This window comes from Hyla sarda, chromosome 1 (genome assembly GCF_029499605.1).
Source record: "Hyla sarda isolate aHylSar1 chromosome 1, aHylSar1.hap1, whole genome shotgun sequence".
Taxonomy (NCBI): Eukaryota; Metazoa; Chordata; class Amphibia; order Anura; family Hylidae; genus Hyla; species Hyla sarda.
The window spans coordinates 512,847,522-512,875,433 of NC_079189.1; the positions used below are offsets into that span (position 1 = coordinate 512,847,522).

At 43.7% G+C, this 27,912-nt stretch overlaps 1 protein-coding gene across 8 annotated transcripts in view; it reads left to right on the forward strand.

The window, feature by feature from the left end:
• MCTP1 (multiple C2 and transmembrane domain containing 1) overlaps positions 1-27,912 on the forward strand; it is an 822,947-nt gene that overhangs the window by 322,373 nt on the left and 472,662 nt on the right. For all 8 annotated transcript variants that reach the window (XM_056537914.1, XM_056537903.1, XM_056537887.1 and 5 more), the window contains 2 exons: positions 15,723-15,893; positions 25,855-25,985. In XM_056537914.1, coding sequence (XP_056393889.1) covers positions 15,723-15,893; positions 25,855-25,985 — 302 coding nt within the window. The remainder of the gene's footprint in view (positions 1-15,722; positions 15,894-25,854; positions 25,986-27,912) is intronic.

Consider the following 27,912-nt stretch of genomic DNA (forward strand, 5'->3'; position numbering starts at 1 on the left):
ACATTTTAACCTCTTAAGAATATAGGACGTAAATGTACGTCCTGTGTCCATGTACGCACTAGTACGTACATTTACTTGCTATCCATGAATTGAGTACAGCTCCTGTGCTAGCAGCCATGGGCCCGCTGGTAATGACAGACATCAGCAATCATGCTGATGTCTGCCATTTATCCCTCAGATGCCGCAGTCAGTACTGATCACAGCATCTGTGCAATGCCGCACTTGTTATGGCTGATCGGATTGCCCATGACACAACCGCAGCGATCTGATCAGCCAAGATGGGGGATGGAGGTCCCCTCACCGGGGTCTTCTTCTCAGGTCTGCCTTCTAGCAGACCAGAGAAGAGGATCACCGATAATACTGATCAGTGCCATGCAATTCAATGATTGTTATAAATGGTCCTGTAACATCTGCGCTCCAGCCAGACACGCTGGCCGTGAGCGCTCTCTTGTCATGTCAGGGATTCGCATACCTGGTCTTTCTGTTCCCACAGCCCTTGCGCGTGTGCCCCTGCCTCCTGTGGCTCGTGTGCCGGAGCTCTTACATTTAAAGGGCCTGTGCTCATTTAATTAAGTGTATTCACCTGTGCTCTTGTTATAAATACTTGCTCCACCCTTGTATCTATGCCGGATCTTTGTTGCCTTTGTGCCCTAGAGAAAGCTACTGTGTTTCTGTTATCTGACCCTGCACCTGTGCCGCCTGCCCTGACCTTCTGCTACCTTGACCACATCTTGACAGTTTCCTTCTGTGCCACACCACATGCCAGAAACCTGTGTGGACGAGTCGTGCCAGGGGTAGTGACCTGGGTGCCACCTGCCACAGCAAGACCATCCTGCTTTGCGGCGGGCTCTGGTGAAAACCAGCGGCACCTTAGACTCTGCTCCCTGGAACGGCTCACGTCATCATCCACAGGCCCAGAGAATCCACCACCTGCCGTGACCTGTTACAGGTTCCCTATTGGGACATTGTTATAAATAGTCCCCTATGGGGACAAAAAGTGAAGGAAAAAAAAGTTGAAAATTGTAAAAAAGCATCTTTTTTGTCACATCACATTCCAAACAAAATGTAATAAAAAGTTATTTAAAAGTTACATATAAGCAAAAGTGATACCAATAAAAACCAGCAAAAATTTGCCCTTATACAGCCCCATATACAGAAAAAAGAGAGTCATAGGCAGTCAAAATTTTTATTTTAACAATTATTTTAATTTTAAACATTATTTTCTTAGAAAAAAGTTACAAATGTTTAAAAGCAGTACATTAACAGAAAAGCATGTAAACATGGGTATCATTTTAATTGTATTGACCCACAGAATAAAGAAAGCATGTCATTTTTACCATAAAGTGTACAGCATGAATAGTAAACCCTCCAAAATTTGCAAAATTGTGGTTTACGTTTTAATTTCCCCAAATAATATCTATTTTTTGTTTGGTTCATTTTATGGTAAAATGAGTGATGTAATTTTTTTGGTTGCACAAAATCAGTCCCCCCGATCAGATTCTTATCCCCTGTGGATAGGGATAAGTAAATTTTGGCTGAAGTGTTGGTGTCGTGAAATATACTACGGATGTGCCCAGTGTGACCCTGCCCTAACTGTGTTTCAGAAGCCGGGTGCCTCCAGCTTTTGCAAAACTAATTGTTAATGATGTTTTTCTATTTGGGTTTGTGTACCGCAGGTTGTGTGTATGTTGTTTATGTGCAAAAGAAGAAAAATAAATGATGAAATAATTTATACATAAAAATGTTTCATAAGAGAAGAGACACACCGAAGCAGGGCAAGTAATAATATAGTATTGCCAGGTTGAGACGGCTTAACAAAGTGATTTTGTTGTGATCATTATGGGATCATATTGCTGCAGGAGAGTTAATTCAAACGCCCCAAAGAGCTGAGGCCGAGTTGTCTTTTCTCATTTTGTCCGTGCGTTGATGGCCGGTGTCTATGGAACACTGACTTCTTGTGACACTATGATAATGTGAGACGGTATTTACTGCTGGAATGAGAGGGATAAATAGCGGCTTCTGGACAGTGGAGAAGTAATTGCTGTTTAGCTCTGGTTTAGTCGCTAGTAAATGTCTGTAACAAATGTGTTAGAATTCCGAAACCATATATCTTCCTGCCATACTAGACAAAGCAAGAAGGTGATCATTTCTGAAAGTTAATGTTTTTCGGTATAACGTTATTTATGCTCTTAATAATCCAGGTCTCAGTAGAAGCTAAGATGTTATTACAATATACAGCATTGTTCTACCGATAAATATGTGCAGCAGTATGGATAAAGTGGTCATGACAGCGTGAAGTATACGCAATACTGTAGCCACAAAATGATGTGGTGAAGAATAAATCTTCTTTCTTATAGGATCTGTCCTGTGAGTGGCTTAAAGTAAATGCATTTCCAATGGGTCAGAATTTTCATTTCTTAGAAATGTTGTCATAGTTTTGTTTAGAGAGGAGCGAACTTACAGTAAGTTTGATTCGTCACGAACTTCTCGGCTCGGCAGTTGATGACTTTCCCTGCGTAGATTAGTTCAGCCTTCAGGTGCTCCGGTGGGCTGGAAAAGGTGGATACATTCCTAGGAAAGAGTCTCCTAGGACTGTATCCACCTTTTCCAGCCAACCGGAGCACAGGAAAGCTGAACTAATTTATGCAGGAAAAGTCATCAACTGCTGAACCGAGAAGTTTGTGACGAATTGAATTTACTGTAAGTTCGCTCATCTCTAGTTTTGTTACCAAGCCCATTTGGCAGTTAGTTTTCTATAGAGCCCCTTTATTTTAGAAATCAGAGGTGGCCCATAATCACCGTCAATATCACTAAAGTGACCTTCAGAAAAATTTCATCAGAAAATAGGAAAAAGTGAGGATTAAAGATAAATAAGTAGATAACTAATACATATAAAGCAAGTCCTTCCATATAAAAGTAAGAAAGATTTGCTGGGAGCTGTAAATCACTGTCTATGTCAGTGTCTCCCAACCAGGGTGCCTCCAGCTGTTGCAAAACTACAACTCCCAGCATGCCCGGACAGCCTTCGGCTGTCCGGGCATGCTGGGAGTTGTAGTTTTGCAACAGCTGGAGGCACCCTGGTTGGGAAACACTGATCTATGTAGAAGACAGAAGCTTCTTCAGGGTCCTGTACAGTACATGCAATGTCCTAAAAAAGGAAAATGGTGCTGCCCTCACCTGATGTCTAAAGGAGCAGCTAACCCTGGTACAGGTAAAGAGTACAGAACATGTAATACCTCCCTGTACTGTAGAGGGCGCTTTTCGCAGATTCCATAGACACGTTTCGCAGATTCCATAGCATTGTATGTTGAGTCTGGTTTCAAGTTACAATGGTCCAGAAAAGACCATTGTATGTTGAAACTATTGTATGTTGAGGCCATTGTAAGGTGAGGGATCACTGTAGTAGATTAGCCCCTCTGTGTCACCTTATAATAGTTTGGTTCATCCGTGCCCCTATATAGTAGTAAGGCCTCACTGTGCCCCCATAAAGTAATTATGCCCCCTCTGTGTCCCATATAGTATTACGTCCCTGTGTACCCCCATATAATATTAGGGTGACTCATTGCTGCTGCATGCACTGTTCCCTGGCAGCACTGTGGTCCTGGGTTCAAATCCCACCAAGGACAACATATGCAAGGAGTTTGTATGTTCTCTCTGTGTTTGTGTGGGTTTCCTTCCACACTCCAAAAACATACAGAAAGGGGAATTTGGTAAATAGATTGTGAGCCCCAATCATGGGAACAGGGGCCGAATTGAGTGATGTGTTGCAGAAAATGTTGGGGCTATACAAATAAAGAATTGTTTTTAGGGCCCCAAATTACCCCTATAATTTAGAAATAGGCCTCATACCGCCTGCATATATGGCCCCATGTAAAAAACAAAACAACACATCTCTAATATCTCTCCTCCTCAGCTCCTCTATGCTTTGTGTGCTATCCTCTGCAGTTACTCTTGAAGCTTTTGGCCAAGGCAGTGTGCCTCAGTCATGTTGCATACACCAGAAGTTCCTCCTCTGGCTCCATCAATGCATACTTTTAACTGTGTCCGCATCTTAAAGGGTACCTTTCATCAAAAAAACTATTGATATATAATAGATTAATGTATGCAGAATAACTTTCCAATTGCATGTTATTAAAAAATATGCTTCTTTCTATTTAATTTTCCACTTTGAAAAAATGACCACTAGGGGTCTCCCTACCAGTGCTTTTTTATAGATTTCAGACTCATGCAGGAGTCCTAAATCTCAGACTGCAGCCGGGACACAGACAAACTCAGCACTGCTCACTGCCAGGGAGTTTGTCTGTGTCCCGGCTGCAGTCTGAGATTTAGGACTCCAGCATGAGTCTGAAATCTATAAAAAGGGACTGGTAGGGAGACCCCTAGTGGTCATTTTTTCAAAGTGGAAAATGTAATAGAAACAAGCATATTTTTTAATAACATGCAATTGGAAAGTTATTCTGCATACATTCATCTATAATATATCAAAAGTTTTTTTTGATGAAAGGTACCCTTTAATGATGCTCACACAGTTAAAAGCGGTGCTCCCCAGGGATCTGAGACACATATGGCAGATCCCCAGGGGAGCCCATTTTCCCTGCAGGCCCTGTCGCAGTCATTATGCCCTTGACAGTAGCTCCACTGAGTTGTAAATGGGCCAATGTGTCAAACCAGTGCTGTAGCCCCTTCACAATAAGTGAAGTTCTGGTGGTCACACAGAGAGTGATGACATATCCTGTACAAACCATCTTTCCACCCACATTCCATCCCTACAGCTGTCTTCGCCCAGGTATAAAAGAACACCAGGTTTTTGTAGACCCTTGGTTAGTAGATACAGCTAGGGTGTCATCTATTCTGATAAGTTTTAAAACACCTTCTGTTATTTAATTATTTATTTTATTTTTCATTTCTGTACCATTTACTCCTATTAAAATCCATAATTCCTTCACTAATGTGTTGGCATAACCTTGGTTTACCTCTGCAGCCAAGTTTTCGGTATCTGTTCAGTATTGTATGCTATAGGCTTTTGATTGGTTTAGTGTAAAGTTTGAAAAGCAATTTTGATCATTGGAGGAATTGTTACATGGGTGACTGCTCTCACTTGTATTGTTACAGAAATACATTTAGCAAAGAGAGAACACATTTTCACTGATAAAAGCTTTAGTTTTTCTCTGATAGGACTCTCATTTCCAGGTGCAAGTATATACAAAGCTGCATTACTGACCTTTCAAGATTACTTACATTTCCTAATGAGGACTGCCTCTGGACCATTTCACTTCTTCATAGAGGCTTCCCAAACAAAACACATACAGAAGACAAATGATTATAATGTGAAAGACAATTTGAGCTTCTGCAAGTCTTCATATTTAACTGGCAAGAGTAGGAGAGTTCAGATATCATTGTCTGCAGTGGATTGAAATAAAAAGCAGGATTTGCTATAGAAATACAGTATAATGAGAGTAGATGCCTGTAATCCAGATTGTGTACACATGCCTGCTATTGTGACATGCCCTGCTTCAAGATAAAAGGCTTTTTCTTTGCAAACTATGGGATATGAAAAAATAACAAATATATATATATATATATATATATATATATACACAGTGGGGCAAAAAAGTATTTAGTCAGCCACCAATTGTGCAAGTTCTCCCACTTAAAAAGATGAGAGAGGCCTGTAATTTTCATTATTGGTATTCCTCAACTATGAGAGACATAATGAGGAAAAAAAATCCATAAAAATCCAAGAACCACACGGGGGGACCCAGTGAATGACCTCCAGAGAGCTGGGACCAAAGTAACAAAGGCTACCATCAGTAACACACTTCGCCGCCAGGGACTCAAATCATGCAGTGCCTGACGTGTCCCCCTGCTAAAGCCAGTACAAGTCTGAGCCCATCTGAAGTTTGCTAGAGAGCATTTGGATGATCCAGAAGAGGATTGGGAGAATGTCATATGGTCAGATGAAATCAAAGTAGAACTTTTTGGTAAAAACTTAACTTGTCGTGTTTGGAGGAAAAAGAATGCAGAGATGCATCCAAAGAACACCATACCTACTGTGAAGCAAGGGGGTGGAAACATCATGCTTTGGGGCTGTTTTTCAAATAAGGGACCAGGACGACTGATCCGTGTAAAGGAAAGAATGAATTGGGCCATATATCATAAGATTTTGAGTGAAAACCTCCTCCCATCAGCAAGGGCATTAAAGATGAAATGTGGCTGGGTCTTTCAGCATGACAATGATCCCAAACACACCGCCCGGGCAACAAAAGAGTGGCCTCGTAAGAAGCATTTCAAGGTCCTGGAGTGACTAGCCAGTCTCTAGATCTCAAACCAATAGAAAACCTATGTTGCCCAGCGACAGCACCAAAACATCACTGCTCTAGAGGAGATCTGCATGGAGGAATGGGCCAAAATACCAACAACAGTGTGGGAAAACCTTGTGAAGACTTACCGAAAACGTTTGACCTCTGTCATTGCCAACAAAGTGTATATAACAAAGTATTGCGATTAACTTTTGTTATTGACCAAATACTTTAAAAATCAGACAATGTGATTTTATGGATTTTTTTTTCTCATTATGTCTCATAGTTGAGGTATATCTATGATGAAAATTACAGGCCTCTCTCATGTTTTTAAGTGGGAGAACTTGCACAATTTGTGGCTGACTAAATACTTTTTTGCCCCACTGTATATAGCTTAACCCCTTAAGGACCCAGCCATTTTACACCTCAGGACCCGGCCTTTTTTTGCACATCTGACCACTGTCACTTTAAACATTAATAACTCTGGAATGCTTTTAGTTATCATTCTGATTCCGAGATTGTTTTTTCGTGACATATTCTACTTTAACTTAGTGGTAAAATTTTGTGGTAACTTGCATCCTTTCTTGGTGAAAAATCCCCAAATTTTATGAAAAATTTGAAAATTTTGCATTTTTCTAACTTTGAAGCTCTCTGCTTGTAAGGAAAATGGATATTCCGAATAATTTTTTTTTTTATTCACATATACAATATGTCTACTTTATATTTGCATCATAAAATTGACGTGTTTTTACTTTTGGAAGACATCAGAGGGCTTCAAAGTTCAGCAGCAATTTTCCAATTTTTCACAAAATTTCCAAACTCACAATTTTTCATGGACCAGTTCAGCTTTGAAGTGGATTTGAAGGGTCTTCATTTTAGAAATACCCCACAAATGACCCCATTATAAAAACTGCACCCCCCAAAGTATTGAAAATGACATTCAGTCCACGTTTTAACCCTTTAGGTGTTTCACAGGAATAACAGCAAAGTGAAGGAGAAAATTCACAATCTCCATTTTTTACACTCGCATGTTCTTGTAGACCCAATTTTTGAATTTTTACAAGGGGAAAAAGGAGAAAATGTATACTTATATTTGTAGCCCAATTTCTCTCGAGTAAGCACATACCTCATATGTCTATGTAAAGTGTTCGGCGGGCGCAGTAGAGGGCTCAGAAACGAAGGAGCGACAAGGGGATTTTGGAGAGTACGTTTTTTTGAAATGGTTTTTGGGGGGCATGTTGCATTTAGGAAGCCCCTATGGTGCCAGAAGAGCAAAAATCCCTCACATGGCATACCATTTTGGAAACTAGACCCCTTGAGGTACGTAACAAGGAATAAAGTGAGCCTTAATACCCCACAGGTGTTTCACGACTTTTGCATATGTAAAAAAATAAAAATAAAATTTCACTAAAATGTGTGTTTCCCCCCAAATTTCACATTTTTGCAAGGGTTAATAGCAGAAAATACCCCCAAACATTGTAACCCCATCTCTTCTGAGTATGAAGGTACCCCATAAGTTGACCTGAGGTGTACTATGGGTGAACTACAATGCTCAGAAGAGAAGGAGTCATATTTGGCTTTTTGAGAGCAAATTTTGCTCGGGGGCATGTCGCATTTAGGAAGCCCCTATGGTGCCAGGACAGCAAAATAACCCCCACATGGCATACCATTTTGGAAACTAGACCCCTCGGGGAACGTAACAAGAAATAAAGTGAGCCTTAATACCCCACAGGGGTTTCACGACTTTTGCATACGTAAAAAAAAAATAAAAAAAATCACTAAAAGGTGTGTTTCCCCCCCAAATTTCACATTTTTGCAAGGGTTAATAGCAGAAAATACCCCCCAAAATTTGTAACCACATCTCTTCTGAGTATGGAGGTACCCCAAAAGTTGACCTGAAGTGCACTACGGGCGAACTACAATGCTCAGAAGAGAAGGAGTCATATTTGGCTTTTTGAGAGCAAATTTTGCTCGGGGGGCATGTCGCATTTAGGAAGCCCCTATGGTGCCAGGACAGCAAAATAACCCCCACATGGCATACCATTTTGGAAACTAGACCCCTTGAGGAACGTAAGAAGGCGTAAAGTGAGCATTTACCCCCCACTGGTGTCTGTCATATCTTTGGAACAGTGGGCTGTACAACATTTTTAATTTGCACAGCCCACTCTTCCAAAGATCCGTCAGACACCTGTGGGGGGTAAATTCTCACTGCACCCCTCATTACATTCCGTGAGGGGTGTAGTTTCCGAAATGGGGTCACATGTGTTTTTTTTTTTATTTTGCGTTTGTCAAAACCGCTGTAACAATCAGCCACCCCTGTGCAAATCCCCTCAAATGTACATGGCGCACTCTCCCTTCTGGGCCTTGTTGTGCGCCCCCAGAACACTTTACGCCCACTTATGGGGTATCTCCGTACTAGGGAGAAATTGTGTTACAAATTTTGGGGGGCTTTTTTCCCCTTTACCTCTTGTCAAAATGAAAAGTATAGGGCAACACCAGCATGTTAGTGTAAAAAGTTTATTTTTTTTACACTAACATGCTGGTGTAGACCCCAACTTCACCTTTTCATAAGGGGTGAAAGGAGAAAAAGCCCCCCAAGATTTGTTAGTCAATTTCTCCCGAGTACGGCGATACCCCATATGTGACCCTAAACTGTTGCCCTGAAATACGACAGGGCTCCATAGTGAGAGCGCCATGCGCATTTGAGGCCTGAATTAGGGATTTGCATAGGGGTGGACATAGGGGTATTCTACACCAGTGATTCCCAAACACGGTGCCTCCAGCTGTTGCAAAACTCCCAGCATGCCTGGACAGTCAACGGCTGTCCGGCAATACTGGGAGTTGTTGTTTTGCAACAGCTGGAGGCTCCATTTTGGAAAGAGTGGCGTACCAGGCGTTTTTCATTTTTATTGGGGAGGGAGGGGGGCTGTGTAGGACTATGTGTATATGTAGTGTTTTTTACTTTTTATTTTATTTTGTGTTAGTGTAGTGTAGTGTTTTTAGGGTACAGTCACATGGGCGGGGGATTACAGCGAGTTTGAGCTGCCGCGCAAAATTTGCTGCATTGCAAACTTGCAGCCCGATACTCACTGTAAGCCCCCTGCCCATGTGAGTGTACCCTGTACATTCACAGGGGGGGGGACCTCCAGCTGTTGCAAAACTACTACTCCCAGCATGCCTGAGAATGTTTGGGAGTTGTGGTTTTGCAACAGCTGGAGGCACACGGGTTGGGAAACACTGAGTTAGGAAACAATGTTTCCCAACCAGTGTGCCTCCAGCTGTTGCAAAACCACAACTCCCAAACATTCTCAGGCATGCTGGGAGTAGTAGTTCGGCAACATCTTTAGAGCCAGATGTTGCCGAACTACAACTCCCAGCATGCTTGGAGTTGTAGTTTTGCAACATCTGGAGGACTACAGTTTGCAGACCACTAATACAGTGGTTCCCAATCTGTGCCCTTCCAGATGTTGCAAAACTACAACTCCCAGTATGCCAAAACTGTCCAGGCATGCTGGGAGTTGTAGTTCTGCAACATCTGAAGGGCCAGATGTTACAGAACTACAACTCCCAGCATGCCTGGACAGTAAGGGCATGTTGAGGATGTGTAGTTTTGCAACATCTGGAAGGGCACAGTGGTCTCCAAACTGTGGACCTCCAGATGTTGCAAAACTGCAACTCCCAGCATGCCCAGACGCCAAGGGCTGTCTGGGCATGCTGGGAGTTGTAGTTTACAGGGTCCTATTACAGCAATGCATGTCGCTTTACGGCGACGTGCATTGCTGTAAAGGGCCCAACCGCGGGTGAAGATTTACTCACCTGTCGCCGCCGCCGCCATCTTCACCGCCGGGATCCGGGTCTTCAGGGACGAGGTAAGTACCGGGGCCGGGCCCCAGCACTCCCCCGTCCCCCGCCGCGTCCTCCGGTCTTCCTCCCGTCCTCTCCGGACTTTCAGGGGCCGGGCAGGACGGGAGGAAGTAACCGCCCCCCCTCCTGTGATTGGTCGGTTCACTAACCGACGGATCGCAGGGGATCGGAGGAGGTGCCAGGCTTGCCACCTCGCTCCGATACTTCAGCATGGTCCTGGCTGTCTGTGACAGCCGGGATCATGCGAAATTACCGGGCGGTCGGGTCCCAGAGACCCGATCAGCCCGGTATCGCCGCAGATCGCAAGGGCGATTTCCCTTGCGATTTGCGGCGATCGCCGACATGGGGGGCCTACATGGCCCCCCTCGGCGTTTGCCCTGGATGCCTGCTGAAGGATTTCAGCAGGCATCCAGTTCCGATCTCTGCCCGGCGCGCGGCAGAGACCGGAAAACGCCAGGACGTACGGGGACGTCCTGGGTCCTTAAGGCCCAGGGTGCGGGGACGTCCCCGTACGTCCTGGGTCCTTAAGAGGTTAATTATATAATAAATATATAGTATATATGTACAGAGAATCCTCCGTAACATTAACAGCACTGAAAACTAAATGCCACCTGTCAAGGGGTAGGGTACATTAGTTCAGAAGATTTCAAACAGCTCTCAGGTGCTGATAACTATAGTTATTGTGTAATATTATGTCTGATACTTGTCTTTGTTTGTACCCCATAATTGTAAGCGATGCGGAATCTGTAGGCGCTATATAAATAAAATTATTATTATTATTAGAGCCCTGCGTAAGGAGACCGCTCTGCTGTTTGAAATCTTCCGGAGCATGCACTCTGCAGAAAGAGCGCTGTGCTCACGTGACCTGAGACTCCACGTCACTAGGACATGGAGTTGAAGATAATGACTATGCTAATAGCAGTGGTGGGCTTAGGACCTTCACTTCAGGAGGCAGAGACTGCCAGCCAGCAGGGGCAACGGCTTCAAGTGCTAGTCATAAATGAAATACAGGAACTTTACAAGCAAATATCTTGTCAGCCAGTGAGCCAAAATGAGTAAGTGACCCCCTCGTTAGAATCCTGTTCACCCACACTATAACCCAATGTATTGTGGTTTAGTGTGGGTGAACAGGTTGACAGTTTTCCTTTCAGGGCAAACATTTACGCCAATAGTGGTGCATTTGTTTTGCAGAAACCATATCCTTCCACTAGACTATGCCCTCTTGTCGAATGTGGGGCAAACATCTTTTTTGTTTTTAGTCTGCCTATTAATATGAGCCATTTTATTAAATTTTTTTAACTGTGCAAAAATTCTGGTGCACGCACTGTTATTTTTCTCCACTGGTACGTTGGCCACAGAAATAATGGATAAGCGTATGTCCTGAGAAGGACCAAATTGTGTTGACTAGATGACTGACCTAGTGCATCACTTTTGAGGTGTTCTAAGTACCTCTCAAAAGTGGCATCATACCACGCCCCCTGAATTAATTTCTATGGACATGTCTATGTCCAGCAGTGGGCCTCCCTTGATCAGACATCTTGTCCCCTATCGTTTGGATAGGGGATAGGATGTCTATGGCTGGAATACCCCAGTAAGGCTAGTCAATGTGTCTAACCCAACAGAAAATCTACCATAAGGCTAAGTTTCCAGTGACAACAGAATACCATAGTTTTAAACATTTTAGAATGCAAAATCAGGTCATTTAGGCCCCATTCCGAGATCACTGAAGAATGCTCACACAAAGCGCCCCACTTTTGAAATTAGGGTTTATGAAATTGTCCTATCAAAATCAGAACTGTTGGTAAGTATAGAAGCTCCTGACATTAAAGAGGCCATAGAGAGGAGTCTACAGCTGTGTACCCTATCTATAGGCTAGAACAAAGTTGACATGTTCATGGAAATCGGTTTCTGTCAGATATACATATACAACAGGTTTAATACATAACGCCATAACTCAATAAGGTGAAAGTTCTGAAAAAATGTGTTCCATCATAATGTGAACAGCACATTACCTTACTGGAGTGCTGCATTGAACATTTGTTATATGTATCCAAATGGAATTTCTCGGGCCTTGTTTAATAGGTTTAAAAAATAGATGGCATACCTTTGTCCTACTGACAGCTGAGCAGTGGTGATTGTTGTGTGCTCTCCTCTTGAGAACTGAGCAGTGGTGACCTCTGAGCACTCTGCCGTCGAGAGCCAAATGGTGGGGACCACTGAGTTCGCTGCCATTGAGAGCTATATGGTGGTGACTGCTAAGCGCTTTACCATTAAGAGCTGAATGGTGTTGACCGCTGAGTACTCTGCTGTTGAGAGCTTAATGGCGGTGACCGCTGAGCACTCTGCCATTGAGAGCTGAATGGTAGGGACCACTGAGTACTCTGCCATTGAGAGCTAAATGTTGGGGACATTACTAAGCACCGGCAGTGGTAATGGTTGTGTGCTCTCCTATTGAGAACTGAGCAGTGGTGACTGCTGAGCACTGTGAGAAGGTGAAAGGCATCATGGTGGATGGGTGATATGTGTCACCAAGGCTCCTGGCCTTGGTTAAGTAAGAGCCGGTATTCATTCAGTGTCTGTGCTGCAATGCAGACTGGCACTATGGCCGTAGTATGGCTGGAAGTCCAATATGGGATGGCTCTTACTGGAAATGACCAAGTGCAGGGTGGGGGTCATTCCCCACAATCCAGGCCACCTTTTGTTGGCCTTAAAGGCAACCTGTTTCACCAGCTGAGGGGAATTTGCTAGTTTCAGCACACACTGCTAGAGAGATCTGAAAGTGGAGTTCTTCCCTGCAAGGTGGAAGCTCCAAGGTGGAAGCTGGTGAACAGCCTGCCAGGAGGCCTGGCAAAGACTTGTTTGGTGCCACACGGCATGAACTCAGGTGTGAACAAACACCTAAGGAGTACAGGTAGACTTTAGTTTCATTTTCCTTTGTTCTGCATTTAAAGACTGTTGCTGTGTGCCAAGTGTGAATGAAACACTGAACTTTGATTTGAATAGTACTGTTTCCTTGCTTCTATACTGGAACCGCACCTATCTGCTAGAGCGAGTCATCACAGCACTCTGATGTTTACAGCTGAATGGTGGTGACCACTAAGCACTCACCTCTTGAGAACTGAGCAGTGGTGACCTCTGAGCACTCATTGAGCGTTTATAGCTAAATGGTGGGGACCACTGAGTACTCTGCCATTGAGAGCTACCGTATATACTCGAGTAAAACACCCCCCTCGGCTTATACTCGAGTGAACTCCCCCACCCGCAGTGGTCTTCAACCTGCGGACTTCCAGAGGTTTCAAAACTACAACTCCCAGCAAGCCAGGGCAGCCATCGGCTGTCCGGGCTTGCTGGGAGTTGTAGTTTTGAAACCTCCGGAGGTCCGCAGGTTGAAGACCACTGCGGCCCTCAACATCATCCAGCCCCCTCTCACCCCCCTTTAGTTCTGAGTACTCACCTCCGCTCGGCGCTGGTCCGGTCCTGCAGGGCTGTCCGGTGAGGAGGTGGTCCGGTGGGATAGTGGTTCCAGGCTGCTATCTTCACCGGGGAGGCCTCTTCTAAGCGCTTCGGGCCCGGCCTCAGAATAGTCACGTTGCCTTGACAACGACGCAGATGCGTCGTTGTCATGGCAACGGCTCTATTCCGGGCCGGAAGCGCGGAGAAGAGGCGCCCCCGGTGAAGATAGCAGCCCGGAACCACTATCCCACCGGACCACCTCCTCACCGGACAGCCCTGCAGGACCGGACCAGCGCCGAGCGGAGGTGAGTACTCAGAACTAAAGGGGGTGAGAGGGGGCTGGATGATGTTGAAGGCCGCAGTGGTCTTCAACCTGCGGACCTCCGGAGGTTTCAAAACTACAACTCCCAGCAAGCCCGGACAGCCGATGGCTGCCCGGGCTTGCTGGGAGTTGTAGTTTTGAAACCTCTGGAGGTCCGCATGTTGAAGGCCGCAGTGGTCTTCAACCTGCGGACCTCCGGAGGTTTCAAAACTACAACTCCCAGCAAGCCCGGACAGCCGATGGCTGCCCGGGCTTGCTGGGAGTTGTAGTTTTGAAACCTCTGGAGGTCCGCAGGTTGAAGACCACTGAGGGCGAATGATGAGAAGAGGATGATGAAGGGGGGGTGTGGGGATGATGAAGGGGGGTGGGGATGATGACAAGGGGATGATGAAGGGGGGGTGTGGGATGATTACAAGGGGATGATGAAGGGGGGATGTGTGGGATGATAAGGGGATGATGAAGGGGGGATGTGTGGGATGATGACAAGGGGATAATGAAGGGGGGGATGTGTGGGATGATAAGGGGATGATGAAGGGGGGATGTGTGGGATGATGACAAGGGGATAATGATGAGGATGTTAATGACGGGTCTGGATGATGACAGGGGGGGATGAGGTATTTCCCACCCTAGGCTTATACTCGAGTCAATAACTTTTCCTGGGATTTTGGGTTGAAATTAGGGGTCTCGGCTTATACTCGGGTCGGCTTATACTCGAGTATATACGGTAATTAATGGAGACTGCTAAGCACTTTGCCATTAAGAGCTGAATGTTGGTGACCGCTAAGTGCTCTGCCACTGAGAGCTGAATGGTGGTGACCGCTGAGCGCTCTGCTGTTGAGAGCTGAATAGTGGTGACCGCTGAATAGCTCTCAATAAGCACTCTGTTGCTCTCACTGAGCACTCTGCAGTAGAGAGCTGAATAGTGGTGACTGCTAAGCACTCTGCCGTTGAGGGCTGAATGGTAGTGACTACTAAGCACTCTGCCGTTGAGAGCTTAAAGGTGGTGACTGCTGAGCACTCTGCCACTGAGAGCTGAATGGTGGTGACTGCTGAGCACTCTGCAATTTTGAACTAATTGATGGTGACTGAGCAGTGGTGATCTCTGAGCACTTATTGAGCTATTGAGAGCTGGTGGGGACCACTGAGTACTCTGCCGTTGAGAGCTGAATTGTGGTGATCGCTGAGTACTCTGCCATTGAGAGCTGAATGGTGGGGGCCACTGAGTATTCTGCTATTGAGAGCTGAATGGTGAGGATCGCTGAGTACTCTGTCTTTGAGAGCTGAATGGTGCGGACCACTGAGAACTCTGCTGTTAACAGCTGAATGGTGGTGACTTGAGTACTCTGCCGTTGAGAGCTGAATGGTGGTGATCACTGAGTACTCTGCCGTTGAGAGCTGAATGGTGGTGACTTGAGTACTCCGCTGTTTAGAACTGAATGGTGGTGATAACTGAGTACTCTGCCGTTGAGAGCTGAGCACTCTCCCTTGAGAATTGAGCAGAAGTGACCACCCAGATGATAGCATTTGGGCTTATTAGCATATCAGGCATTGAAACTAATGGCACCCATAGTTAGTGACCGGGATGGACTAAAAAAAAAAACTAAAGGAGAGGACATCACAGGTCCATGTTTATTTTCTGTAAGTAATGTGATCGTCCTGCTTACAAACTCTGTACACAATAGAATTGATAAAACTGTGATTATATTTTATTTATATTAGATGACAAAAGGTATATAACTACACTTTTCTGACATTTTTATATTGGTTCTTTTTCATTTCTGCAGTTTCAGACGCAAAGTTTACGAATTACAGATCTACATCGGAAGTCTCACTTTTGGAGAGGGGTAGTAAGCATCACCCTCATTGAGGGACAAGATCTGAAAGCCATGGATGCAAATGGACTAAGTGACCCGTATGTGAAATTTCGACTAGGGCATCAGAAATATAAGAGCAAGGTAAATGAATGTTTATTTGCAGTTGTTGTTTTAATGACAGTGTAGTATTGTTAAGATAGAAAAAGTAGGGGGCTCGTCTTTTTAATATTTAATTATTTGCTTGCCTTTGTTTTTGTTGGGAAACTGTAAAACTTTTTAATAAAAATACTGTTAAATAGAAATAAGAGGACGTGGTAGCTTGAGGTGTAACCTTGCAGTTTATCATTTGACAGATTACTATGAAATAAGGGCATACAATAATATACCCCATAGACATCTGTGGTGGTTTATTGCAGAGGTTGTACAAGCTATTGTCAGTGTTTAGCATTAGAATAGCCATTACATTGTTTTTATATATATATATATATATATATATATATATATATATATATATATATATATGTGTGTAAACAGATAATATGTTTTGTATTTTGAGAAATAATTGGGAAAAGTTCATTTTTAGAAAGGGTCATCCTTATTTTAAAGGGGTACTCCAGTGTAACACATTTTTTTTTATTAACTGGTGCCAGAAAGTTCCACAGATTTGTAAATTACTTTTATTTAAAAATCTTAATCCTTCCAGGACTTATTAGCTGCTGTATGCTCCAGAGGAAGTTGTATTTTTTTTCTGGAATTCCTTTCTGTCTGACCACAGTGCTCTCTGCTGACACCTCTGTCTGTTTCAGGAACTGTCCAGAGCAGGAGAGGTTTGCTATGGGGATTTGCTTGTACTCTGGAAAGTTCCTGACATGGACAGAGGTGTCAGCATAGAGCACTGTGGTCAGACTGAAAAGAATTCCAGAAAGAAATACAACTTCCTGTGGAGCATACAGCAGCTGATAAGTACTGGGAGGATTAAGATTTTTAAATAGTAATTTACTATTAAAGTAATTTACATATCGCCCAGACGGGCCTTGAGACCCCCCCCTTCTTAGCGATAGCTGTGATTTGCTGGTCAATTCTGACCAGCGAATCACGGCTTTTCTGTCTCTGGTGACCCGATAGCCCGGAAAATAGGGATGATTGGAGCTGTCAGAGAAAGCTCCGATCATCATAAAGGATAGAAGTGAGGTGGCAGGGGTGCCACCTCCTCCTATCCCCTGCGATTGGCCAATCAGTACTGAGCGGCGAATCGCAGGGCAGGGGCAGGGGGGTTTAAAGTTGAGATCCCCGCTCTGCCTGCTCTTGAAGTTCGGGCAGAGTGGGGCAAAGATGTCGGAGGTGGTTACCAGCGGCATACAGCTGGGGGACAGCGGCAGACAGTGGGGGACCGGCGGCAGACAGCAGGGGACCAGCGGCGGGGAGGACCGGCGGCAGCAGAATGCAGCAGTGAAAATCCGGTAAGTGATCTTCACTGCTGCATTGTAGTTTCACAACTACAACTCCCAGCATGCCCAGATAGCCAAAGGCTGTCTGGGCATGCTGGGAGTTGTAGTTTTGCAACATCTGGAGGACTACAGTTTGGAGACCACTGTATAGTGGTCTCCAAACTGTGCACTTCCAAATGTTTCAAAACTACAACTCCCAGCATGCCAAGACTGTCCAGGCATGCTGGGTGTTGTAGTTCGGCCCCATCTGGAGGGCCAAATGTTGCAAAACTACAACTCCCAGCATGCCCTTCGGCTCTCCGGGCATGCTGGGAGTTGTAGTTTTGCAACAACTGGAGGCACACTGGTTGGGAAACACTGTCTGTTTCCTAACTCAGTGTGTTCCAACCTGTGTGCCTCCAGCTGTCGCAAAACTACAACTCCCAGCATGCATTGACAGACCATGCATGCTGGGAGTTGTAGTTTGGCAACAGCTGGAGGTACACTGGTGCAGAAACACTGCGGTGGTCTGTTACCTAACTTAGTGTTTCCGTACCAGTGTGCCTCCAGCTGTTGCATAACTATAACACCCAGCATGCATGGTCTGTCAGTGAATGCTGGGATTTGTAGTTTTGCAACAGTTGAAGGCTAGCCCTCCCCCATCTGAATGTGCATTTTTTGCTGCAGCTCAAACTCGCTGTGAACCTCTGCCAGTGTGAATGTACCCTAAAAACACTACACTACACTAACACAAAATAAAGGGTAAAACACTACATATACACCTCCTTACACTGCCCCCCACCCCCCAATAAAAATGTCAAATGTCTCATACGACAGTGTTTCCAAAACGTAGCCTTCAGCTGTTGCAAAATAACTCCCAGTATTGCTGGACAGCCATTGACTGTTCAGGCATGCTGGGAGTTTTGCAACAGCTGGAGGTACCCTGTTTGGGGAACACTGCCGTGTCCATCCCTATGCGAATCCCTAATTTAGGCCTCAAATGCGCATGGCGCTCTCACTTCGGAGCCCTGTCGTATTTCAAGGCAACAGTTTAGGGCCACATATGGGGTATTTCCGTACTCAAGAGAAATTGACTAACACATTTTGGGGGTCTTTTTCTCCTTTTACCCCATATGAAAAGGTAAAGTTGGGGTCTACACCAGCATGTTAGTGAAAAAAAATTTAACATTTTACACTAACATGCTGGTGTTGCCCCATAATTTTCATTTTTACAAGAGGTAAAAGGAAAAAAAGACCCCCAAAATTTGTAACGTAATTCCTCCTGAGTACGGAAATACCCCATATGTGGGCGTAAAATGCTCTGCGGGTGCACAACAAGGCTCTGGAGTGTAAATTGGTGATTTGCACAGGGGTGGCTGATAGTTACAGTGGTTCTGACATAAACGGAAAAAAAAAAATCACGCACATGTGACCCCATTTTGGAAACTTCACCCCTCACAGAACGTAACAAAGAATATAGTGAGCCTTAACACCCCACAGGTGTTTGACAAATTTTCATTAAAGTTGGACATAAAAATGAAAAATCTGATTTTTTTCACTAAAATGCTGGGTACCCTAAAGTTTTATTTTCACAAGGGGTAATAGAAGAAAAAGCCCCTTAAAATTTGTAACACCATTTTTTCTGAGTATGGGAATACCCCATATGTAGATGTAAAGTGCTCTGCGGGTGAACTACAATGCTCAGAAGAGGAGGAGCGCCATTGGGCTTTTTGAGGGAGAATTTGGCTGGGATTGTATGCCATGTGTGTTTACAAAGCCCCCATGGTGCCAGAACAGCGAAACCCCCCCCCACATGTGACCCCATTTTGGAAACTACACCCCTCACAGAATGTAATAAGGGGTGCAGTGAGCATTTACACCCCACAGGTGTCTGACAGATTTTTGGAACAGTGGTCTGTGAAAATGAAAATGCAAATGATCTGTCAAACGCCAGTGGGGTGTAAATGCTAACTGCACCCCTTATTAAATTCTGTGAGGAGTGTAGTTTCCAAAATGTGGTCACATGGGGGGGGGGTCCACTGTTCTGGTAGCATGGGGGCTTTGTAAACGCGCAAGGTCCCCGACTATTCCAACCAAATTCTCTCACCAAAAGCCCAATGGCACTCCTCCTCTTCTGAGCATTGTAGTGCACCAGCAGTGCACTTTACATCCACATATGGGGTATTTCCATACTCAGAAGAAATTGTGTAACAAATGTTGGGGGTCTTTTTCTCCTATTACCCCTTGTAAAAATGAAAAATTTGGGATAACACCAGCATTTTAATGAAAAAATTTACATTTTTCATTTTCAAGTCCAACTATAGTGAAAATTCGTCAAACACCTGTGGGGTGTTACGGCTCACTATACCCCTTGTTACATTCCTTGAGGGGTGTCGTTTCCATAATAGTATGCCATGTGTTCTTTTTTTGCTGTTCTGGCAACATGGGAGCTTTCTAAATGAGACATTCCCCCCAAAAACTATTTCAGCAAAATTCACTCTCCAAAATCTCATTGTCGCTCCTTCCTTTCTGAGCCCTCTAGTGCACCCGCAGAACACTTTACATCCACATATGAGGTATTTCCTTACTCGAGAGAAATAGGGTTACAAATTTTGGGGGACATTTTTTCCTGTTACCCCTTGTAAAATGAAAAAAATGGGTTAACAGGAAAATGTTAGTGTAAAAAATAGATTTAGAATTTTCTCCTCCAATTTGCTGTTATTCCTGTGAAACACCTAAAGGGTTAACAAACTTTCTGAATGTGATTTTGAATACTTTAAGGGGTGCAGATTTTATATTGGGGTCCATTATGGTGTATTTCTAACTTAAAGGCCCTCAAATTCACTTCGAAACTGAACTGGTCTCTGAAAAATTCCAATTTTGAAATTGTCATGGAAAAAATTAACTAAAAAGCCCTATAATGTCTTCAAAAAGTAAAAACATGTCAACTTTAAGATGCAAACACAAACTAGACATATATTGTATATGTGAATCAATATATCATTTATTTGGAATGTCCACTTTCCTTACAAGCAGAGAGCTTCAAAGTTTGAAAAATGCTAAATTTTCAAATTTTTCATGAAATTTTGTATTTTTTCACCGAGAAATGATGCAAGTATCGACAAAAATTTACCACTAACATAAAATAGAATATATCACAAAAAAACTGTCTCAGAATCAAATTCATAAGTTAAAGCATCCCAGATTTATTAATGCTTAAAGTGACAGTTGTCAGATTTGCAAAAAACAGCTGCGTCCTTAAAGGGGTACTCCGCCCCCAGGGATCGCCGCTGCTGCACTGCGCTATCATTACTGCACAGAGCAAGTTCGCACTATGCGTAATGACGGGCGATACAGGGGACGGAGCATTGTGACGTCATGGTTCCGCCCCTTGTGACATCACGGCCCCTCGTGATGTCACGAGGGGCGGAGCCGTGACGTCACGATGCTCCGGCCCCTGTATTGCCCGTCATTACGCACAGAGCGAACTCGCTCTGTGCAGTAATGATAGCTGGGTGCTGCAGCAGAGATCCCGGGGATCACCAGCAGCGGGACCACGGCGATCTGACATCTTATCCCCTATCCTTTAAAGCATACACTTCAGATCCGACCAAAAACATTTTTTTTATATATCACTCAGTACCTAATCCTGACCATGTACATCTAATATGTATCTAGCTCCTTTATTTATTTTTATTACACTTTTAATTTAGCTCACTAGTCTGAATTTCTCTCAAAGGGAGGGGGCGTGGCCTCACTGTGCAGGTCTCCGCCATCTCCCCTAGCATTAGCAAAATTACAACTCCCAGCTTGTCCTCACTGACAGTAGCGGGACACAAGCTGACAGTGGGAGGATTTTTCCTCCAGCTGTGAGACCTGTGCTCACAGCTGTCAATCAAGGAAGTGTGTCCATGACGTAGGTGATTATGCATGGACACAGCAGGACTAGTATGTGTCCAAGCAGGCAGGGGGGGGGGGGCAGTTGTTTGACTTGACTTTTTTCAGTATGAAATACTGAAAATTTTCTAATGAAAGCAATTGCAAAACCTATTGGTTTTGCATGCTTTACAACATATCAAAAGTTTTTGTTTCTGACAGTGCCTATTTAAGGTGAAAATGGGCTGCGTCCTTAACCCCTTCCCGACCTATGACATACCTGTACGTCATGAGTGGGAAGGTGTTCCCGACCCATGACATACAGGTACGTCATGAACATTTTTGCCGCTACTCGCGGCATCCCGCAGTGCCCGGAAAGATGGTGGCTATCACTGATAGCCAGCCATCTTACCATGCGACCATGAGGGGTTTCATCCCCCCCCCCAGCGATCGCTGCTATCAGCTGGTCAAATCTGACTAGCTTATAGCAGCGTTTCGCTATGAGAATACTTAGCAGCGCGGTGTGTGAGTCCGGATCACGGGGATCGGGACACACAACGCTCTGCTAAGTGTCCCTGAGCCGTCCCCCGGCGTCACTTACCCGTCCGAGCGGTGTCCCGAGCAGTCCCGGTGCGAGCGGCGTCCTCCAGGCGGTCCCAGCGGCGCTGCGTCCCGGAGGTGAGTTTCCGGCAGCAGTGCGGCATCTTCATTGGCAGCAGTGAGATCGCCGTAAAGCGATCTCACTGCTGCCTCTGGGAGTTTCAAAACTGCAACTCCCAGCATGCCCAGACAGCCTTTGGTTTCTGGGCATGCTGGGAGTTGTAGTTTTGCAACATCTGGAGGTCCTCAGTTTGGAGACCACTGTATAATGGTCTCCAATCTGTGCTCTTCCAGATGTTGCAAAACTACAAATCTCAGCATGCTCAGTCTGTCCAGGCATGCTGGGAGTTGTAGTTCTCTAACATCTGGAAGAGCACAGATTGGAGACCATTATACAGTGGTCTCCAAACTGTGGACCTCCAGATGTTGCAAAACTACAACTCCCAGCATGCCCAGACTGCCCAAGCATGCTGGAAGTTGTAGTTCGGCAATATCTGATCCTTCAGATATTGCCGAACTACAACTTCCAGCATGCCTTGGTAGTCTGGGCATGCTGGGAGTTGTAGTTTTGCAACAACTGGAGGCACACTAGTTGGGAAACATTGTCCGTTTCCTACCTCAGTGCCTCCAGCTGTTGCAATTGTTGCAAAACTATAACTCCCAGCATGCACTGACAGACCATGCATGCTGGGAGTTGTAGTTTTGCAACAGCTGGAGGCACACTGGTTTGGAAACACTAAGTTTGGTTGCAAAACACTTGAAAGTTTATTACTTAACTTAGTGTTTCCAAACCAGTGTTCCTCCAGCTGTTGCAAAACTACAACTCCCAGCATGCACGGACAGCCAAAGGGCATGCTCGGTATTGCAACAGCTGGATGTTTGCCCCCTCCCCCCAATGTGAATGTACAGGGTACACTCACATGGGCGGAGGTTTACAGTGAGTGCTGCAAGTTTGAGCTGGCGCAAATTTTGCGCTGCAGCTCAAACTTCCAGCGGCAAACTTGCTGTGAACCTCTGCCCATGTGACTGTACCCTAAAAACACTACACTAACACTAACCTAAAATAAAAAGTAAAAAACACTACATATACACATACCCCTACACAGCCCCCCTCCCCAAAAAAATGAAAAACGTCTGGTACGCTACTGTTTCCAAAACGGAGCCTCCAGCTGTTGCAAAATAATAACTCCCAGTATTACCGGACAGCCATTGACTGTCCAGGCATGCTGGGAGTTTTGCAACAGCTGGAGGCACCCTGTTTGGGAATCATTGGCATAGAATACCCCTATGTCCACCCCTATGCAAATCCCTAATTCAGGCCTCAAATGCGCATGGCGCTCTCTCACTTTGGAGCCCTGTCGTATTTCAGGGCAACAGTTTTGGGACACATATGGGGTATCGCTGTACTCGGGAGAAATTGCCTTACAAATTTTGGGGGGCTTTTTCTTCTTTAACCCCTTATGAAAAGGTGAAGTTGGGGTCTACACCAGCATGTTAGTGTAAAAAAAAAAAATTTTTACACTGACATGCTGGTGTTGCCCTATACTTTTCATTTTGACAAGAGGTAAAAGGGAAAAAAGACCCTCTAAATTTGTAATGCAATTTCTCCCGACTACGGAGATACCCTATATGTGGGCGCAAAGTGCTCTGGGGGCGCACAACAAGGCCCAGAAGGGAGAGTGCACCATGTACATTTGAGGTGATTTGCACAGGGGTGGCTGATTGTTACAGCAGTTCTGACAAACGCAAAACAATAAATATCCATATGTGACCCCATTTTGGAAACTACACCCCTCATGGAATTTAATAAGGGGTGCAGTGAGCATTTACACCCCACTGGTGTATGACAGATTTTTGGAACAGTGGTCTGTGAAAATGAAAAATAAAATTTTTGATTTGCACAGTCCACTGTTTCAAATATCTGTCAAATGCCAGTGGGGTGTAAATGCTCACTGCACCCCTTATTAAATTCCATGAGGGGTATAGTTTCCAAAATGGGGTCACATGTGGGGGGGGTCCACTGTTCTGGCACCATAGGGGCTTCCTAAATGGGACATGCCCCCCAAAAACCATTTCAGAAAAACTCACTCTCCAAAATCCCATTGTCGCTCCTTCCCTTCTGAGCCCTCTACTGCGCCCGCCGAACACTTTACATACGCATATGAGGTATTTCCTTACTCGAGAGAAATTGGGTTACAAATTTTAGGGTGATTTCTCTCCTTTTACCCCTTGTAAAAATTCAAAAATTGGGTCTACAAGAAAATGCGAGTGTAAAAAATGAAGATTTAGAATTTTCTCCTTCACTACTTCGCTGCTATTCCTGTGAAACACCTAAAGGGTTAAAACACTTACTGAATGTCATTTTGAATACTTTGGGGGGTGCAGTTTTTATAATGGGGTCATTTATGGGGTATTTCTAATATGAAGACCCTTAAAATCCACTTCCAACCTGAACTGGGCCCTGAAAAATTACGATTTTGAAAATCTTGAGAAAAATTGGAAAATTGCTGCGGAACTTTGAAGCCCTCTGGTGTCTTCCAAAAGTAAAAACTTGTAAAAATTTTTATGCAAACACAAAGTAGACATATTGTATATGTGAATCAATATGTAATTTATTTGGAATATCCATTTTCCTTTCAAGCAGAGACTTTCAAAGTTAGAAAAATGCTAAATTTTCTAAATTTTCATGAAGTTTTTTTAGATTTTTTACCAAGAAAGGATGCAAATATCAGTGAAATTTTACCAATAACATAAAGTAGAATATGTCACGAAAAAACAATCTCGGAATCAGATTGATAACTAAAAGCATTCCAGAGTTATTAATGCTTAAAATGACAGTGGTCAGATTTTCAAAAAATGCCCAGGTCCTGAAGGTGAAAATGGGCTGGGTCATGAAGGGGTTAAAGGGGTACTCCAGTGAAAAACTTTTATTTTTTTAAATCAACTGGTGCCAGAAAGTTAAACAGATTTGTAAATTACTTCTATTAAAAAATCTTAATCCTTCCTGTACTTATTAGCTGCTGAATACTACAGTGGAAATTCTTTTCCGTTTGAAACACAGAGCTGTCTGCTGACATCATGACCACAGTGCTCTCTGCTGACATCTCTGTCCATTTTAGGAACTGTCCAGAGTAAAAGGAAATCCCCATAGCTAACATATGCTGTTCTGGACAGTTCCTAAAATGGACAGAGATGTCAGCAGAGAGCACTGTGCTCATGATGTCAGCAGACAGCTCTGTGTTTCAAAAAGAAAAGAATTTCCGCTGTAGTGTTCAGCAGCTAATAAGTACAGGAAGGAATAAAAAAAAGTTTATAGAAGTAATTTACAATGTTTAACTTTCTGGCACCAGTTGATTTAAAAAAAAAAAGTTTTTCACCGGAGTCCCCTTTAAAGTGACAATGTTAATTTGAAAAACTTTTGAAATCTCACAGAGACATTCCACAAGTTTTAATTGGTTGGGGTCTCAGTGCTAAGACCCCTACCAATCATTAGGAAGAGCGGGGAGAAACACGTGGTAGTTGATTCACTCCTAGCTTGAAGTGATTTCTGTCCTGCTTCACTAGATGGCCCCAAAATTTATAATGGGACTGTCCTGTGAATCAGGACGTAGATTACTGTGATCAAGGGAGTGAAGCATACTACAGCACACTTCTCCCTCCTCCTTTTAATGATCATGGGGGGTACTCCAATTAAGGGGGTACTCCACTGGAAAACATTTTTTTTTAAACCAACTGGTTCCAGAAAGTTAAACAAATTTGTAAATTACTTCTATTTAAAAATCGTAATCCTTCCAGTACTTAGCAGCTGCTGTATGCTCCAAAGGACCTTTTTTTTATTTTTGAATATCCTTTCTGTCTGACGACAGTGCTCTCTGCTGACACCTCTGTCCATTTTAGGAACTGTCCATTTTAGGAGCAAATCCCCATAGCAAACCTATCCTGCTCTGGATAGTTCCTAAAATGGACATCAGCAGAGAGCACTGTGGTCAGTCTCTCTCCCCCCCCCCCCCCCCCACACACACACAGAAAAAAGAGGCGCAAAAGTCTCTGAAACACATAAAAATGGGATTCAAGATATATATAAGCCAGTTTTTGAGTGCAAAATGCACCAGAATGTAGGCACATTTGCATTAGTAAATCTTCCCCAGTGCCTAACATGTATGACAAACACTCTGATTTTTCCCCCCATCTTTTTATAGACCCTTCCAAAGACGCTGAATCCTCAGTGGCGGGAACAGTTCAATATGCAGCTTTTTGAGGAGCATGGAGGAATAATTGACATCACGGTGTGGGACAAAGATGCTGGCAAGAGAGATGATTTTATTGGCAGGTGGGTGACATTATAACATTACCACAGTGGCATGGGCTGTGATCTCTTGAACTTTTCTTTCCCTTGTCTGTTACAAAATGGCGAATAAAAATACAGGTTTTAGCCAGTAGATGTCATATTTCTCAAGCTTTTAAAAATGAATTTGATTTTATGGTTCTAAATGTTTCTAAAGACATAACGTTAGAATTTCTTGACTTTGCTTCTAAATAATGTCATAGTTTAATGTTTAACCCCTTCCCATTGCATCACTTTTTGTTTTTTTCGCTTTTGTTCTTTCGTTCTTAAGCTCCTGAGATCTATAGCATATTTTTATTTTTGCAGACAGGCTTCTTTTTTTTTTGTAAGACAGATTGTACTTTTTAATGACACCCTTCATTTTCCCACAATGTATTGAGAAACAAAGAAAAAAATATTTGCGCGGTGAAGTTATAAAATAAAAATAACACAAAAAAACAACTCAATAATGTTATACTGAGGACCATTTTTCCTTAATTTGCCATGCATGTTGGCATGTTAACCTCATTGTGTGGTTTGGTACAATTGCAATCATACCAAATTTAGATTTTTTTTGTGTTTTACTGCTTAAAGAAATATATAAAAAAAAGTTATTTGGTGCAGAGGAAAAATATGGATGGAATGTATTAGGCCTTGCTAAAAACATGTCTTTTAGGGCACACTTTACATTGTGGATTTTAAGAATTAATATCCAAAGAAATGTGTGTATATATATATATATATATATATATATATATATATATATATATATATATAGCAATCCAGGCGTTGTGCTGGGACTTGTGGTACTTGTGGCTGGTGTTATGTCACTAGTGGTGAAAGTGGCAAATAGTCTCATGTAACTCTCACACAGCCTTTGCAATGGTGGTGTAGGTTAGAGGGTCCCTCTGGGTGTGCCCCTTTGTACTGTGACTGACAGGTGGAAGTCGGGATGCCCTTTGTGTTGTAGGTGCAGGATACCAGACACAGGGAGGCAAGGAAAAAGTACAATGCAAATTTACTTGTAGATGTCACAGTTCTTAGCTCCCAACTGATAACTCTGAAGGGGTTACTTGCGTGCGTACAGAGGAGAGGTGCTGCTTCAATGTGACAGTTGATAATTTGTATAGAAATGTACTTGTTGATGTTAATGCTTTGGACTGATCGGTCTAGTCCATCCCAGGACTTCTTTAGGTCCCAATTAGAGTATAAGGCCGTCTGTCTTAAAGAGTACCTGTCATCAAACCATATTTTCTTAACTAACTCAGATAATATTCTCTAACTACTCCTAACACCCTTCCTGCCCTTTAAAAACATTTCCTATCATACCTTTCCCCTTCTCACATTGTGTGAGCTCCCGGCAGGAGAAAGTGGGCGTTCCCCAGCAGGCGCAATGTTTCTGAAACCTGTGAGAGCTGTGCCTCGCCATGCCCCGCAAGCACTTCCTGAGTTTGGACTTCTGCAGGTCCAGGTGGAGACCAAACTAACTACTTGAATTGCGCAGAGAACAGAACAATCACATTAAAAATATATAAAGGTTGAGAATTTTAACAACAAGTAAATAGCAAAGTGTCTTATAATTACATAAGGAACAATATATTAAAAGTTTAGTTTGGTGACAGGTACTTTTTAACCACTCAATTAAGGGGCAGTGCCCCAGTGTTTTTAAGGATTCTGGCTCACGTGCCTACAAAGTCCTAGGCTCCCAATCCCCTTGCTCTAATGCTTCTCTATGCAGGACATAATGTTGGTTATGGCCACAAGATGGCACTGTGAACTGATATGTGTGAGTTGTAACCTTTCAGCATTAGACTAGGAACCCAGTGATATTTTTATTTATGTTATGTGTTTATCTATGTAAAAACAAATATATAAATGAATACAGTTTTCACGTGTGTTGACATCTAGTCATGCATGTTTTTAAAGGGAAACT